Source organism: Sinocyclocheilus anshuiensis, unplaced genomic scaffold, assembly GCF_001515605.1.
Source record: "Sinocyclocheilus anshuiensis isolate Anshui unplaced genomic scaffold, SAMN03320099.WGS_v1.1 scaffold283, whole genome shotgun sequence".
Lineage (NCBI taxonomy): Eukaryota > Metazoa > Chordata > Actinopteri > Cypriniformes > Cyprinidae > Sinocyclocheilus > Sinocyclocheilus anshuiensis.
Window position 1 is genome coordinate 2,053,169 of NW_015549605.1, and position 16,966 is coordinate 2,070,134.

At 35.5% G+C, this 16,966-nt stretch overlaps 1 protein-coding gene across 7 annotated transcripts in view; it reads right to left on the reverse strand.

The window, feature by feature from the left end:
• The window catches only part of erc1b (ELKS/RAB6-interacting/CAST family member 1b), a 231,614-nt gene that overhangs the window by 198,217 nt on the left and 16,431 nt on the right, over window positions 1–16,966 (reverse strand). For all 7 annotated transcript variants that reach the window (XM_016447524.1, XM_016447521.1, XM_016447523.1 and 4 more), the window contains exon 3: window positions 6,450–6,866. In XM_016447524.1, the coding sequence (XP_016303010.1) occupies window positions 6,450–6,866 (417 nt within the window). The remainder of the gene's footprint in view (window positions 1–6,449; window positions 6,867–16,966) is intronic.

A 16,966-nucleotide genomic window follows, 5' to 3' on the forward strand; every position in this document is an offset into this window, starting at 1 on the left:
AAAAAAAAAAAAAAAATATATATATTTTTTTTTTTTTGTGTGTGTGTGTGTGTGTGTGTGTGTGTGTGAGTGTAATTTATTCTTTAACATCATATTCAATTAACATTTGAAAAAAATATAAATACATATAATATAAATAAATTATATTCGAAACAAATTATATATATATATATAAATATATATTATATTAAATATATAAAATTATATACATATGATCCTTCAGAAATCATTCTGATATGAACGTTCATTCTGAAAATCATTCTGAAATTGTAATAATATTTCTGTTTTACTGCATTTCTGTAATAGACTATAAAATACTTTTCAAAAACAATAAAGAATTTGACAGACAAACAAAGGGTTCTTTGTGGCCATGTAATAAGCATGCTAGGTGGACATTATGTAAATAAAGAAAGAAAGAAAACCCTGATCTCCCTGTCCCTACTAACAGGAGTGTAGTACTGTCTGCTCTTTTGATCAATTCCTTTCAAAGTCCTGCATATTGTCTCCCACAACCAGTTGAGAAAATGTGATAAACTGTATGTGCAATGGAGTTGATTGTGTCATTTTATTAACTGGCCACTAGATGTCACCGTTGCAAAAGTCCTGCTATTGACTGCTGGCTGTCTCAGCAGATGCCTGACAAAAATACAAAGAGGGAATGCCAGACAGAACTCCTTTGAAAACTACATAACAGCCTCCTGACGGCATTGCATCTTATTCTAATAAGAATGAAGGGATACAGACAGCACATAGGCACTAAAATGGTTGCTTGATTCATCAAGGACATTAACTCACATCACATCCATGAGTCCAACTTATTAGCAACTTGCAACGTCTGAGGTATGACCATATTTCTGTCAACAAAACATGAATGTCTCATCTTACTTATAATTCAAAAACTGCTACACTAAAAGCCTATTAGAAATTCACAAGGGAAGCTAATTCTCTTCCGGGTTAAGTATTACAAACTAAACTCTATTATGTATCAAAACTGACAGGGAATTTCAGTTGAACTTGAATAAACTTCAGTCAGCTTCACTCCTTGAGATAAACTCCTAAACTTAATGTGATAAATGTGTCTCCCGCCACATTAACAGTTTTTGCAGTCAGCAACATCTGTGTCTCCTTTCATCAATGTTCTTTTCAGTCTCTCCCGTTTCTATAGCAACAATGTTCAATGCCTTCAATTTGTAACAGGGTTCCCTCTCTCGCTCTCTCTCGGTAAGCTTGCCAGTTTAAACTGACTAATCTAGAGCCCTTGATTCAGCATCACCATAATTGGGAGTCTTAGCGAAAACATTTCACTGCGAATCATCTCTGGATAAATGACCAAGTGCTGTCAGCATCGTTCCCTGAGCACCTGTTTGGTTCTGTTATTCAATCCACAACAGTCATTTAATTGCTAAGTTGACACATTTAATGCTAGTGAATAGCAGATTTGTATACACTTTTCTATTTGTTGACCGTCAGCGATTTTAGTAAACATGATATATCATTCGAACACTCAAAATTCATCCTGTGAAAGTGGTTTTGAACTAGGAAATTGTGTTACCATGGAAATGGTACTTTAAATTATTTTAGCTGGCTCACCTTCTAGTGGGCTGTGTCAAGTGTCATATTACAAAAGTTAATATAATATTTTATCATCAAAACTTATTCTAATCTTGACGAAACATTGTTGAAAAGGCCTGAGTCTCAAGAGTCTATATTTGTGACAGAAGTAATATTGTGACAGAAATGTGTGCATTTGTATGGAAGCCCGTTTCCGCCACTGAATAAAAAAATAAAAAGGTAATTACGACTTTTTATCTCGCAATTCTGAATTTTTTTCTCAGAATTGTGAGTTTATATCTTGCAATTCTGACTTTTTAAAACACACAATTGCAATTTCCCCTCAGAATTGGACTTTATAACTCGCAAAAATTCTGAGAAAATAGTCATAATTGTGAAAAAAGTCAGAATTGCGAAATAAAAATGATCGCAATTACCTTTTTTTAATTTTTATTCAGTGGTGGAAACAAGTTTGCGACAGGAAAATACTTTTTAAAAAATCAGTTGAGTTTGGGTGTCACCCATTGGCTTTTTTGGTATAGCACCTAAACAGGAACCTACATTTTTGTGAAATGTGGAATATAACTTAGTTAGAAATATGGCTTTAATTTTATGAACTCCAAAATATTTTATAAAAATATTTGTTTTACATAAAATATTTATTAATACATTACATTTTCTTCTCAGTAAACTTAAACATCTATAAATATTTAATAATTTAATGTTTTTTATGAAATTTAATTTCAGCAATAATCTGCTTATTGTCTTCTTAAAAAATAGACCAACTATATTCCAAAGCATTCATGAATTACAACCATTTAAGTTTGGATAGTGCATTTTCACGTCTATGATCAAAAATGGAAAGTTTGCAGGAAAAAAAATGATTTCGTGGCTGCTTGAGGCTAGGGATTACAGTTAATAATGTTGTAAATAATGTTCAGCTTTTGCTTTATAAGACCTCAATATATTATCAGGAGCCACGTGTATTAATTTTGTTTTTCTTGATAAGCTTTTTTTATTTTCAAAAACGGGAAGCCGCTGACTTTGTTGTTTTTAATCAACAACGACTACGGTTTCAGCTACGAATCTTCGGTAGCACTTTACTTAAAGCCTTTATGTATAATGCATTATAAATTTAGTTTTCATGCATTAATTATGCCTTGTAATGCACCTTATAATGCATTGTACAATCACATGAATAGTTGTAACCACACTTAATAAATTATAACACTTAATTATAACAATACATTATAACAATTCATTGTTAGACTATGCATTTTAAATTCAATTATAATTATTTATGACAAGATATAATGTTTTGCAAAGCAAATTATGAATAATTACAATGCATTATACTCTTTAATAACCCTTAATAACGCATTTTACATAAAGGCTTTAAGTAAAGTGTTACCGTATCTTCTTTACTGTTCTACTCAAGAAAAAAAAAAAGACACCTACATCTTGGAGTAAATTAACAGCAAACTTTCATTTTTGGGTGAACTATCCATTTAATAGGTTAAAAGTTGCATAAGTGTTGTTTGATGGTTTTCTGAGGTTCACTAGCACTCTCACCTCTCTCAGCAAGACCATTTCTTTCTCTCTCTGCTCCAAAAGGCTTTTCAGGTGATGGATATGCATCTCAGCATCAGCCAGCCTCCGTGTCCGCTCGTGGTCCTCCTCGCTGGCCTTGGCCGACAGCCCTTTGCTCTGCAACATCTCCAGGAGCTTCTTGATGGATTCGTCTCGAGCGCAGAGCGTCTGTTTCTGCGTGTCGATGCGCAGCTCCATCTCCTCCAGAGTCTTCCTCAGGAGGAACAGTTCCTTGGCCTGCCGCTCATGCTCACCGTGCAGCCGCTGGAAGTTATCCTCGGTAAGCTCGGCAGTCAGGGGCTCGCCGGGACGAACGCTGGGGTCTTGCTGGAACAGCTGGTTCAGATCTCTCTGGATCCGCAGCTCATCCTGGAGGGCCTGGATGGTCATCTGGAGATGCTACAGATAAAACAAATGAATAAGAGATAAAGCTTATGTAAATAACGGTCGCTTGCAACAAACTAGCACAACTAAAATTCTGGCTATATCTGGCAATGTTAATCTGATATAATATATAAGAATGAACACATTTTTAAAAAATATATTAAGTCTGTCAATTTAATTACTTTTTTAAAATATATATATTTTTTACATGTTTTAATTTAAGTTAAAAATAAACAAAAACAAAAATACAAAAAACATAAATAAAGCATAAACAAATAAAAAAATAAAACCAGATATGAATAAATAAAAACTTAAATAAAATAAAATAAAATAAATAGATAGATATAAGAAAAGAAAGAAATAAAGAAAATAAAACCTAAACAAATAAACACAAATAAAGGCAAATATAAATAAATAAATAAATGCAACAAATAAAATAACACAATAACAAAATAAACAATAAATGAACTAATAACAAATGAAAACAAAAATAAATAAGTACAAAAATAAGAACATAAGAATGAATAAATAAGGAAAGACAGAAAGAAAGAATGAAGAAAATACATTAAACCTAAACAAATAAAACAAAACAACTGAAAATAAATAAATACATTTAACACTAATAAAACTAATATAAATGAATGAATGAATGGATGAATGAATGAATGAATGAATGAATGAATGAATGAATGAATGAATGAATGAATGAATGAATGAATGAATGAATGAATGAATGAATGAATGAATGAATGAATGAATGAATGAATGAATGAATGAATGAATGAATGAATGAATGAATGAATGAATGAATGAATGAATGAAAACTTCAGTCAGCTTCACTCCTTGAGATAAACTCCTAAACTTAATGTGATAAATGTGTCTCCCGCCACATTAACAGTTTTTGCAGTCAGCAACATCTGTGTCTCCTTTCATCAATGTTCTTTTCAGTCTCTCCCGTTTCTATAGCAACAATGTTCAATGCCTTCAATTTGTAACAGGGTTCCCTCTCTCGCTCTCTCTCGGTAAGCTTGCCAGTTTAAACTGACTAATCTAGAGCCCTTGATTCAGCATCACCATAATTGGGAGTCTTAGCGAAAACATTTCACTGCGAATCATCTCTGGATAAATGACCAAGTGCTGTCAGCATCGTTCCCTGAGCACCTGTTTGGTTCTGTTATTCAATCCACAACAGTCATTTAATTGCTAAGTTGACACATTTAATGCTAGTGAATAGCAGATTTGTATACACTTTTCTATTTGTTGACCGTCAGCGATTTTAGTAAACATGATATATCATTCGAACACTCAAAATTCATCCTGTGAAAGTGGTTTTGAACTAGGAAATTGTGTTACCATGGAAATGGTACTTTAAATTATTTTAGCTGGCTCACCTTCTAGTGGGCTGTGTCAAGTGTCATATTACAAAAGTTAATATAATATTTTATCATCAAAACTTATTCTAATCTTGACGAAACATTGTTGAAAAGGCCTGAGTCTCAAGAGTCTATATTTGTGACAGAAGTAATATTGTGACAGAAATGTGTGCATTTGTATGGAAGCCCGTTTCCGCCACTGAATAAAAAAATAAAAAGGTAATTACGACTTTTTATCTCGCAATTCTGAATTTTTTTCTCAGAATTGTGAGTTTATATCTTGCAATTCTGACTTTTTAAAACACACAATTGCAATTTCCCCTCAGAATTGGACTTTATAACTCGCAAAAATTCTGAGAAAATAGTCATAATTGTGAAAAAAGTCAGAATTGCGAAATAAAAATGATCGCAATTACCTTTTTTTAATTTTTATTCAGTGGTGGAAACAAGTTTGCGACAGGAAAATACTTTTTAAAAAATCAGTTGAGTTTGGGTGTCACCCATTGGCTTTTTTGGTATAGCACCTAAACAGGAACCTACATTTTTGTGAAATGTGGAATATAACTTAGTTAGAAATATGGCTTTAATTTTATGAACTCCAAAATATTTTATAAAAATATTTGTTTTACATAAAATATTTATTAATACATTACATTTTCTTCTCAGTAAACTTAAACATCTATAAATATTTAATAATTTAATGTTTTTTATGAAATTTAATTTCAGCAATAATCTGCTTATTGTCTTCTTAAAAAATAGACCAACTATATTCCAAAGCATTCATGAATTACAACCATTTAAGTTTGGATAGTGCATTTTCACGTCTATGATCAAAAATGGAAAGTTTGCAGGAAAAAAAATGATTTCGTGGCTGCTTGAGGCTAGGGATTACAGTTAATAATGTTGTAAATAATGTTCAGCTTTTGCTTTATAAGACCTCAATATATTATCAGGAGCCACGTGTATTAATTTTGTTTTTCTTGATAAGCTTTTTTTATTTTCAAAAACGGGAAGCCGCTGACTTTGTTGTTTTTAATCAACAACGACTACGGTTTCAGCTACGAATCTTCGGTAGCACTTTACTTAAAGCCTTTATGTATAATGCATTATAAATTTAGTTTTCATGCATTAATTATGCCTTGTAATGCACCTTATAATGCATTGTACAATCACATGAATAGTTGTAACCACACTTAATAAATTATAACACTTAATTATAACAATACATTATAACAATTCATTGTTAGACTATGCATTTTAAATTCAATTATAATTATTTATGACAAGATATAATGTTTTGCAAAGCAAATTATGAATAATTACAATGCATTATACTCTTTAATAACCCTTAATAACGCATTTTACATAAAGGCTTTAAGTAAAGTGTTACCGTATCTTCTTTACTGTTCTACTCAAGAAAAAAAAAAAGACACCTACATCTTGGAGTAAATTAACAGCAAACTTTCATTTTTGGGTGAACTATCCATTTAATAGGTTAAAAGTTGCATAAGTGTTGTTTGATGGTTTTCTGAGGTTCACTAGCACTCTCACCTCTCTCAGCAAGACCATTTCTTTCTCTCTCTGCTCCAAAAGGCTTTTCAGGTGATGGATATGCATCTCAGCATCAGCCAGCCTCCGTGTCCGCTCGTGGTCCTCCTCGCTGGCCTTGGCCGACAGCCCTTTGCTCTGCAACATCTCCAGGAGCTTCTTGATGGATTCGTCTCGAGCGCAGAGCGTCTGTTTCTGCGTGTCGATGCGCAGCTCCATCTCCTCCAGAGTCTTCCTCAGGAGGAACAGTTCCTTGGCCTGCCGCTCATGCTCACCGTGCAGCCGCTGGAAGTTATCCTCGGTAAGCTCGGCAGTCAGGGGCTCGCCGGGACGAACGCTGGGGTCTTGCTGGAACAGCTGGTTCAGATCTCTCTGGATCCGCAGCTCATCCTGGAGGGCCTGGATGGTCATCTGGAGATGCTACAGATAAAACAAATGAATAAGAGATAAAGCTTATGTAAATAACGGTCGCTTGCAACAAACTAGCACAACTAAAATTCTGGCTATATCTGGCAATGTTAATCTGATATAATATATAAGAATGAACACATTTTTAAAAAATATATTAAGTCTGTCAATTTAATTACTTTTTTAAAATATATATATTTTTTACATGTTTTAATTTAAGTTAAAAATAAACAAAAACAAAAATACAAAAAACATAAATAAAGCATAAACAAATAAAAAAATAAAACCAGATATGAATAAATAAAAACTTAAATAAAATAAAATAAAATAAATAGATAGATATAAGAAAAGAAAGAAATAAAGAAAATAAAACCTAAACAAATAAACACAAATAAAGGCAAATATAAATAAATAAATAAATGCAACAAATAAAATAACACAATAACAAAATAAACAATAAATGAACTAATAACAAATGAAAACAAAAATAAATAAGTACAAAAATAAGAACATAAGAATGAATAAATAAGGAAAGACAGAAAGAAAGAATGAAGAAAATACATTAAACCTAAACAAATAAAACAAAACAACTGAAAATAAATAAATACATTTAACACTAATAAAACTAATATAAATGAATGAATGAATGGATGAATGAATGAATGAATGAATGAATGAATGAATGAATGAATGAATGAAAAAACAAATAAAATAACACAATAACAAAAACAAATAAAATAAACTAAAAACAAATGAAAACAAAAATAAGAATGAATAAATGAATGAATGAATGAAACAAACTACAGACTGATTTAGATAATGACAGGCTATACTCTCATCCACACACAAAATGAATAAATGATCATAATACTTCTCTAAAACCTTGTGTGACTTCTCCAGAGATTTTTTTCAAAACACTACATCAGCTGTACGAATCTACTCAGGACATTAAATCTCTGGGGGTTTGAGTGCTTTTTAGAGCTCTAAAGACAGACGGCTATTACTTCCACCTGGAGCAGCTCTCTAGAGACCCCGGGGTAAATACAGGCCACGCTCTCCAACCACACTGAACAACAAGTTCCAGAGGAGAGGGATTCATGCTATCCGCCCACCTCAGAGAGGACCAAAAAAGCAGTTAGAAGATCAATGCTGGAACAAGGAGATGGTAAAAGGAGGTGTTCAGGAAGGCCAGAGGGCATGAATTTAAGAATAGTCATGAATATGTCTGCAGGCATCACCATGGTTACGAGCACCCTTTTCCCTTACACTGCAGGAAAATGTTACTGCCAAAAATATGCACTCAGGTGTAACAAGACAGAGAGTGGATCAATTTAGGCATGTACAATGACAATGATGGTAGTATTCGTATTTTTGTGCATGTTTTAGTCTGATTTACACATGAAGACAGCAAACTTCATGAACTTATGACATGAAACAGAATGTGCCGTCACTTCCTTTTTAGAATGATCAACCAATTTATATACTAGAAGAGGACAGCATGATACTAGGACACAAAGACTGCATATTAACATAAAAGGCTGACAAGCAGGATCAGGCTCTGAGGTAGAAGGTGTCAGAGGCAAGATGGGAAAGCAGGCACAAAGAGGGGACAGTGGTGAAAAGGGCAGGCCCATGAGAACAGACTGCAAACAGGCCACCATGCAGTAGTGAACAATCTAAAGGCTCTTACAAGAACTTCTGCACAATAATGAAGTTATCATCAGGCCTGCAGGCTTTGTACATGCCTGATATGGCAATATAATATTAAAATGGCAATCAACTGAAACCTTTAAGACCAGTCTGAACACCTCCAATGAGCCTATAAATGTGAGCAGACACCGATCAGACGCAAACATCAGATCAACAGTAATATCAACAAACCATTTATCAGGGTATGCAGTGGTTTGCATTTCTCTCACACACACTGATAGCAGTGTGCAACTGAAGACATCCACCGTGTCTTTTCTTTCCACTCCGTATCACCTCACGCCACATTACACATCGTGTTTGGTGGAAAGGTTTGTCCCATGTCTTGTCCTGTCTCTAATCTCCACTCCTACATATCACTCCACCCTAAAGATTGGGCACTGGGATTGACATTTCCTGCAGACATTCAACTCAAATAGGCAAAGAGGCCCCCTGCTTTACCACATCCACCCTCAATCACAATAGTTCCCCTAACATTTTACTACTACATTTTACTTTTGGGATTTTGTCACTTTTATTTAAAGGAATAGATAACCCAATAACTAAAATATGAAGAAAACGGAGAAATTTAGCATTGTATCACTTGCTCACCAATGGATCCTCTGCAGTGAATGGGTCCCGTAAGAGTGAGTCCAAACAGCTGATAAAAACATCACAATAATCTAATCCATCGCTTAACGTCTTGTGAAACAAAATCTGCATGTTTGTAATAAACAAATTCGTCAGTTTTTAACTTCAAACAGTTGCTTCTGGCTAAATTACTGCAAGTCTGCTTTCTCCAGTAAAAAAAAAATCATCCAATCTGAATCTGAAGAGAAATAAGCATAGATCAAGCACCATTTACAAGCAAAAACAGTCCAAAACAGTTCAAAACAAATGTCAAGTAATTCTGATGTGAAAAGACAACAGGGGATGTACTTTTTCACTGGAGGAAGCGTTATTATTATTGACTTGTATTTTGACAAATACAAATAATGTAATACAAATAATGCTGATGCCGGCATTTGCACTTCCCTTTTCCAGGCTCAAGGGTCCCACACAAGACTGACCACACAGAACACACACAGTCCTGACAGCATGACAGCATGACAGACAGCTGTGCTCACATACTACTGTTACAAGTCCATCACCTGAGGACAGAGCCTCAGAGCTATCGGTCAGCCTCAGGCAAAAGACTCAGGACTGCTTAACAGAACAGACCACAGTGGAGAGCAAAAAAAAAAAAAGAGCTTGCTGGGCAGGACAAGACAGCCAAAGGGGATTGATTCTACAGCTAAAATAAGAAACTATTCCTAAATTGTAAGGTAGAGACAAGCACTCTGCTGCGATAAAACTAGCTGGACATGAACACCTAAACCATCATACACTTTCACTGGAAGCTGCAGCAGATGCTAACAGGGCCTTTCTTCAACCCTCCCACTTTCCTCCACATGTTTGTTTTTTTTCCCCTCACTAGAAGGATCAGACTTTCCCGGTCCAACCCCCACAGATGGAATGTTTTCAAGGGAATGCCAAACCACAGAATGCAGCGGAGAGGGAAAAAAAGACAGCTGAGGAATCCGCCGGATATTTAAACTCCGATGGGATACTTAGCAGCAGCCCGCAGTCTTCAGAAGACTCTAAATGAACCTAAACTAAGGCTAGACAAGAAGCGGTGGGCCTTGTTTTCCTAATAACAAGGATACAGCGAAGCTGTAATCTCAAGCATGTGCGGCCTCTGACCCTTAACGACCCGCCAGCATTTTATGAATGTCAGTTGGGCCGCAGAAGTAGACCTGAGGTGCTCTGCCAATCAGCACAGACTCATTCAGCCTGTCACAACGCTTTGTGTTGCCTTCAACTAACACATTCCAGAGAACAAGCATCCCACACAAAAATGCTAGAGCCACACCTCCCTTTAACACAGCACATTTCACAGCATACTAAGACAATCCAGTGTGGTTAAGAGATATGTTTCATCTGACAGACATATCCCTAAGAAAAAATGAGTACTGAAGAAGGTGTAGATGTTTCTATCAAACAGCTAAGCATTGTTTTAATAAATGTGCATGTGGTCAGGCTAAATCTGGTATATAACGCCCACTTTTAATAACTGAAATAATTTCAAATAGACAAAATCAAGTCCTGTTCTATATTCTACTCCATGTTTTTCCTCACTGTTTTACTCTAAAATGTAGTATAACGAGTTGAAAACAGTAATTCAGATTGACTTTAACACAAATGCACAAAGGACGATGGTTGAATGACTGGTGTTTTTCCTTCATTTGGCCAGCTTTCACCACAAAGCATGCTGAGCTCTTTCCTACCCGGTGAGGCGATTCCTCACGATGGGTCGACATCATGAATAAATCATTGTGATTGCATTAAATAATTGATTTCCATTCCCATGTATGCGCCCAGACTAATGAGGAAACCCAACGGCAAACTAACAGCACACAGAGGCAGCGGTATCAGGTGACAGAGCTTAACCTGAAGTTCACAGATAGTCTCCAGCACGTCTGTACAGCAGTCAGCCACTCACTTACATCTATCTATAACAACACAAAGCTTAAAGGAATAGTTCACCCAAAAATAAAAATTGGCTGAAAATGTACTTACCCTCAGGCCATCTGAGATGTAGATGAGTTTGTTTCTTTATTGTAACAGATTTGGAAAAATTTGAAAGAAATTTAGCATTACATTACTTGCTCAACAATGGATCCTCTGCAGTGAATGGGTGCCGTTAGAATGAGAGTCCAAACAGCTGATAAAAACATCACAATAATCCACAAGTTATCCACATGACTTTAGTCCATTAAGTAATGTCTTGTGAAGTGAAAAGCTGCATGTTTCTAATAAACAAATCGATCACTAAGACGTTGCTTTTTTTCATTGAAAAAGTCATCTCATCTGAATCAGAAGAGAAATATGCACAGATCAAGCACTTTTTTACAAGCAAAAACAGTCCAAAAGAGTTCTAAACAAATAATATGTCAGTGGATTTTGATGTGAGAGGAGAACAGGGGATGGACTTTTTTCACTAGAGGAAGCATTATTTTGGTTTATGAACTCGTATTTTCACCAGAAGCGACTTGCCATTAAAATGGCTTAATGATGGATTTATTTCTTAAACAAACACGGCTTTTCACTTCACAAGACGTTAATTGATGGACTGGAGTCATGTGGATTATTGTGATGTTTTTATCAGCTGTTTGTGTGTGTGTGTGTTTTAACTTTTATTTCATACAATTATATATTGTATATCTCATTTATCTCTCATTAATCTCATTTAAAAAATAATATAGAAAATTGCACACAATTTATGTATATAACTGTACACAATATACAGTATGTATACATTTGTTTTATTCAAATATATTCAAATGAACTCCAGTTGAATAAATGCCACAAATCAGATGCTATGGACAATTTTGAAAGGAAATCAGCATAACTGCCATGAAAATAAATGCAACAATGCAAAAAAAATCTTAATGGTCCAGAAAATAGTCCTCATTTTCTTAATTTTTTTCTTTTGATTTTAGAAATGCATAACCCTTTAAAATTAGGAACTGATATCCCATAACAGTACAGCATTACTTCAATTACAGCAGACCACTTCAGCTTCTTAGGTTCTGTCAGATATATCCACATACAGATAAACATGTAGGTACAGTTTAAACACCTTGAAGGTGGGTGGGACTCCTGCTGACTGACAGGAAGAATGGAGCTGATCACAAGGGCTTAATCTTAATGCAGCGTGTCAGAGGGGCCATCTGCACAGTCAGTGGAGTTTTGGGAAGTACAGTAGTAGTGGACAAAGCAAACCTGCTCATTCCCACTCCCTTCTACTAGCCACACACAGCATCCAAAGCAGCAGAGATCCAAAACACAAGGCTTAAAAGTTCAGAGCATGTAGTACAGCAAACCTTTTTTTCATGTCATGGACCCTTTAGAGCTACAAGCCACATCTAAATACCACCTCCCATCTCTTTACATCAATGCCTCTCTTACTCCAACTTTCTCAGTGTTTTCCCTACGTGAACTATACCAAGTGAGGAAGAGCGGGACAGTGGAGCAGAGGAGACGAAGAGGAGGTCTGTGTAACCATATGCAAGGATTCTGTTCATTCCACACCTATCTTGCATGACCAGACTCCATATAAGGGCCGCCGCATCTGCCAAAGAGCAGCGGCTCACAGTTCCGTGGTGAGAACGGATAAAAATATGATCTGTCGCCCCTACATTATTTCTTCCACACTTTTACTACATTGCTCATGAGATGGCAGAGATAACATGACCCAAATATTGCAAGTCTTTCCTTAATCAGCACAGACTGCTTGGGAAATAAAACAAGAGTAAGCAAGGAAACAAAGAAAGCCCAACAGGACATTTTGTTCCTCATTATCTTGGTGGTTTTACAGACTTGAAGATGGTTTATTTTCAAACAAAATCCAGACAGTTCTTGCAGAGACAAACTAGATTTTTAGATGTCATGATGTCAATGTGATGTGAGTGGATGTCTGGGCGTAGCTTTGTTCATTTTTAGCATGTCGGTATGTGGTTGCTAGGTGGTTGTTTACTGACCAAAGTCGAAAGAGCATACCTATGATATTCAGGTCTCTTGATATGGCAAATCACAGAGATCTGTTTTATTGTTCACAAGCAAAAACAGTGGTGGCCAAAATTATTAGAACACTAGTATTTTCACCAGCTAAAAAATGGTTATTAGTCAGTTATTTCTATCTCTTGCTGTAGTGTGTCAGTAGGAAATATCAATATACATTTCCAAACATTCATTTTTCCATTAATTGTAATAATCCGGTGAGATTTTTGTTTGCACAAGGAGTCTGACAACAGCCAGTGCTCCACACAGATCTGATCTGATCAGCATCCAGTCTGTCTGGAATGACATGAAGAAACAGAACAAACTGAAACAGACTAAATCCAGAAGAACTGTGGCAACGTCTCCAAGATGCTTCAAGAAACCTACCTGAAAAACTATGCACAAGTGCACCTAGGGCAAAAGCTGCTTTATATATATATATATATATATATATATGGGGTTTTTAAACACTATATTGATCACCCACTAACCAGAATACAGGGACAGATCCACCTCAAAGTCTATGGTGTTTACAGTCCAGCTCCATTATGATTCTAATGCTAAATTTCTCCAAATCTGTTCAGCTGAAGAAACAACATCATATACACCTTGTATGGCCTGAACTATTCCTTTAATTCAAAGAATTTGTATCACTTTTCTTCAGTCTCTTTTCCAAAACAGGGAACAATAAGGAAACTGGATGGTTTGGAAAGAGAATCAGTCAGACTATGCCTACATAGTACATCAAACTCCTATTTCAAAAGAGCAAACAGGAAAGGAAAATCCTATTTTCCGTGATATGACCCCTTAAAGTCTAGACCTCTCCAATTAGCTCTGTTCTGTTCTGTCTGTCTGTCTGTGTCTCAGCCTCCTACTGGGCCACTGTTGTGTCCCGATTGACTCGCCTCGAAACCTTCCAGTAGCACAGTCAGACCCTGCAGGTCACCATCACAATACAGACCCGTCATTCAGTTCCACTGTTCCAATTAGAGCTTGTCTCCTGCCTCGAGTCTGAGAATATCAGCACAGACTTTAGGCCATCTGTAATATTTGCACATGCATTGTACAAGGGTCTAGCTCATCCTCGCCTTTTCAAATGCTTGGTCATCAGCTGATGAATTTACATCAGTTTCACTGCTGCATGTCATAGTTCCTAAAAAGCCTGTGCAAACACACACTATAAGCTTTCATTAAAAGACACAATTCACATAAAATGCCACTTTAAAATGCATACTGGTGGTTAAAAAGAAATTTATATATATCCAAGGACAGTCTCTATATGCCACACTGTCGAATTTCAGCATTCAAAACAGTAATTAAAGTTGATATTAATGGAGTTTAGGAAAGGAAATCGCCACAGTTTGAAAGGGTGCATTGAGAACTGGGCCGGCTCTTGCGGAGAGTCTGCTGTTGCAAGGCTACCATGGCAACCGAGACTTGCTGTGTCATGAAGCCCTCGAAGGGAGGCAAAGCCAGACAACTGAATGTGATTATGTAATTAACCAGATGTGAATAGGGAGGGCGTAATCGGATGGCAATAATCATTTGAAAACAGACATTTTCAATTAGAGCAAAGCAAATTAAAAGTGGCTGCACGTTAAAAGTTTGATTTTGCTCTCCAGGTTTGTGTGTGAATTAAAAAAGCAAGCCAAAACCTATAAAAATTATAACTGTAACTCTTTACTTAAAGCCTTTAATGCATTATAAAGGGTTATTAAAGGGTATAATGCATTATCATTATTCATAAAATTTGTTGTAATACATTGTATCTTGTTGTAAATAATTATAACCAAATTTAAAATGCATAGTGTAACAATAAATGTATTAATGTTATAATGTATTAACTGTGGTTACAAGGCCAAAATTATTAGAACACTAGTATTTTCACCAGCTAAAAAATGGTTATTAGTCAGTTATTTCTATCTCTTGCTGTAGTGTGTCAGTAGGAAATATCAATATACATTTCCAAACATTCATTTTTCCATTAATTGTAATAATCCGGTGAGATTTTTGTTTGCACAAGGAGTCTTACAACAGCCAGTGCTCCACACAGATCTGATCTGATCAGCATCCAGTCTGTCTGGAATGACATGAAGAAACAGAACAAACTGAAACAGACTAAATCCAGAAGAACTGTGGCAACGTCTCCAAGATGCTTCAAGAAACCTACCTGAAAAACTATGCTCAAGTGCACCAAGGGCAAAAGCTTTAAACACAAAGGATGGTCACACCAAATGATAGAATAACCAAATAATAGAAGTTAATTGATAAAGAAAATCTATTCATGACATTATTTTTGACAGCATCCTCATTTTACACAAGTTTTGTGTAAATCCTCATTTTTACACAAGTGCCTAAAACGTTTAACAGTACTGTAGCTTTGCAGGTAGGTTTCTTGAAGCATCTTGGAGCCACAGTATTATTATTATTACATTTCTGCAGAATGCTTTGAATAGAAAGTAAAAAAAAAAAAAACTGCATTTATTTGAAATAGATGTCTTTTGATCAAATTAATGCATCCTTGAGAATAAAAGTACTCATTTTTCTTGCTTTCTTTCTTTAAAAAAAAAAACAAAGCACAACTCTCTTACTGATCCCAAACTTTTGAATGGTAGTGTATGTACTCCTTATGAACTACTTTTGTATGCAGTGTGAAACTCTGAGATCATCAACAACTGAATAAACAAATGAATGAATGAATGAATGAATAAATATGATACTTGTTGGTTCTTACCTGTTTTTATCAAAACATGTTCTTGCTAACCTGGACTGCAGTATAGCTGCAACCTTCAGCAGAAAAACAGATCAAACACAGATCACCCATAAATATTCAAAAAAGGAAGCAAATTATGATTAATGGAAATTTGTTTAATTTTACTGACCATTGCTGTCTGGTCACCCTGCTTATCCAGACAGGATGCTCTGTGTAACTGCAAAAATTGCCAAATTACTTAAACAAGATGAAAGACCCAATGAAAATCAGAAACCTCAACAAAGTAAGTGTTATAATTTATTAACCTTGGTCACAATTATTCATGAGATTGTACAATGCATTACAAGGTGCATTACAAGGCATAATTAATGCATTAAAACTACTTTTATAATGCATTGCATACAAAGGCTTTAAGTAAAGTGTTATCGATTTTTTGCTTTATATATATATATATATATATATATATGGGGTTTTTAAACACTATATTGATCACCCACTAACCAGAATACAGGGACAGATCCACCTCAAAGTCTATGGTGTTTACAGTCCAGCTCCATTATGATTCTAAAGTGTAAACACAGCATATTGTATGACACAGTCATTCTGCTGTGAGTAATGAGCTGATTATCTATTACATAATGAGTAAATGCAGCCTTCAAACCTTTATCATGCCAAGCAGGACAACAGGAAGTACTGTGCAAGAAAACCATGTGAGATATTTTCATGGTTCTTAGTCATTCAACTCAACATGTGATGTTTATTTCCATCTGAGAGACTCCACCCTTGACCATCTGCTACCCTTCTAGGTTACATTTACTGAAATGACACAGCAAACAAACCCCTACATTATATGTTCTCATCTCATCTGACTATGTGAATCAAACATTTGGGATTAGGAACAAACAGTCTGACCGGAACGGTGAATATTAGTGTGGGCAGAACTTGGCTGTGAAAAGTGACACTACTTGATAAGGAGATTGTGGGATTGGGGTGCGAATCTTTGGCCCTTTTACAACACTACTACAGTAAGCGCATCAGGAGCCGCGTCTGCCATCTGTTCCCGCTTCCTCAGAGGGCAGAGACGCACGCTTACGAAAAACACACATGGATG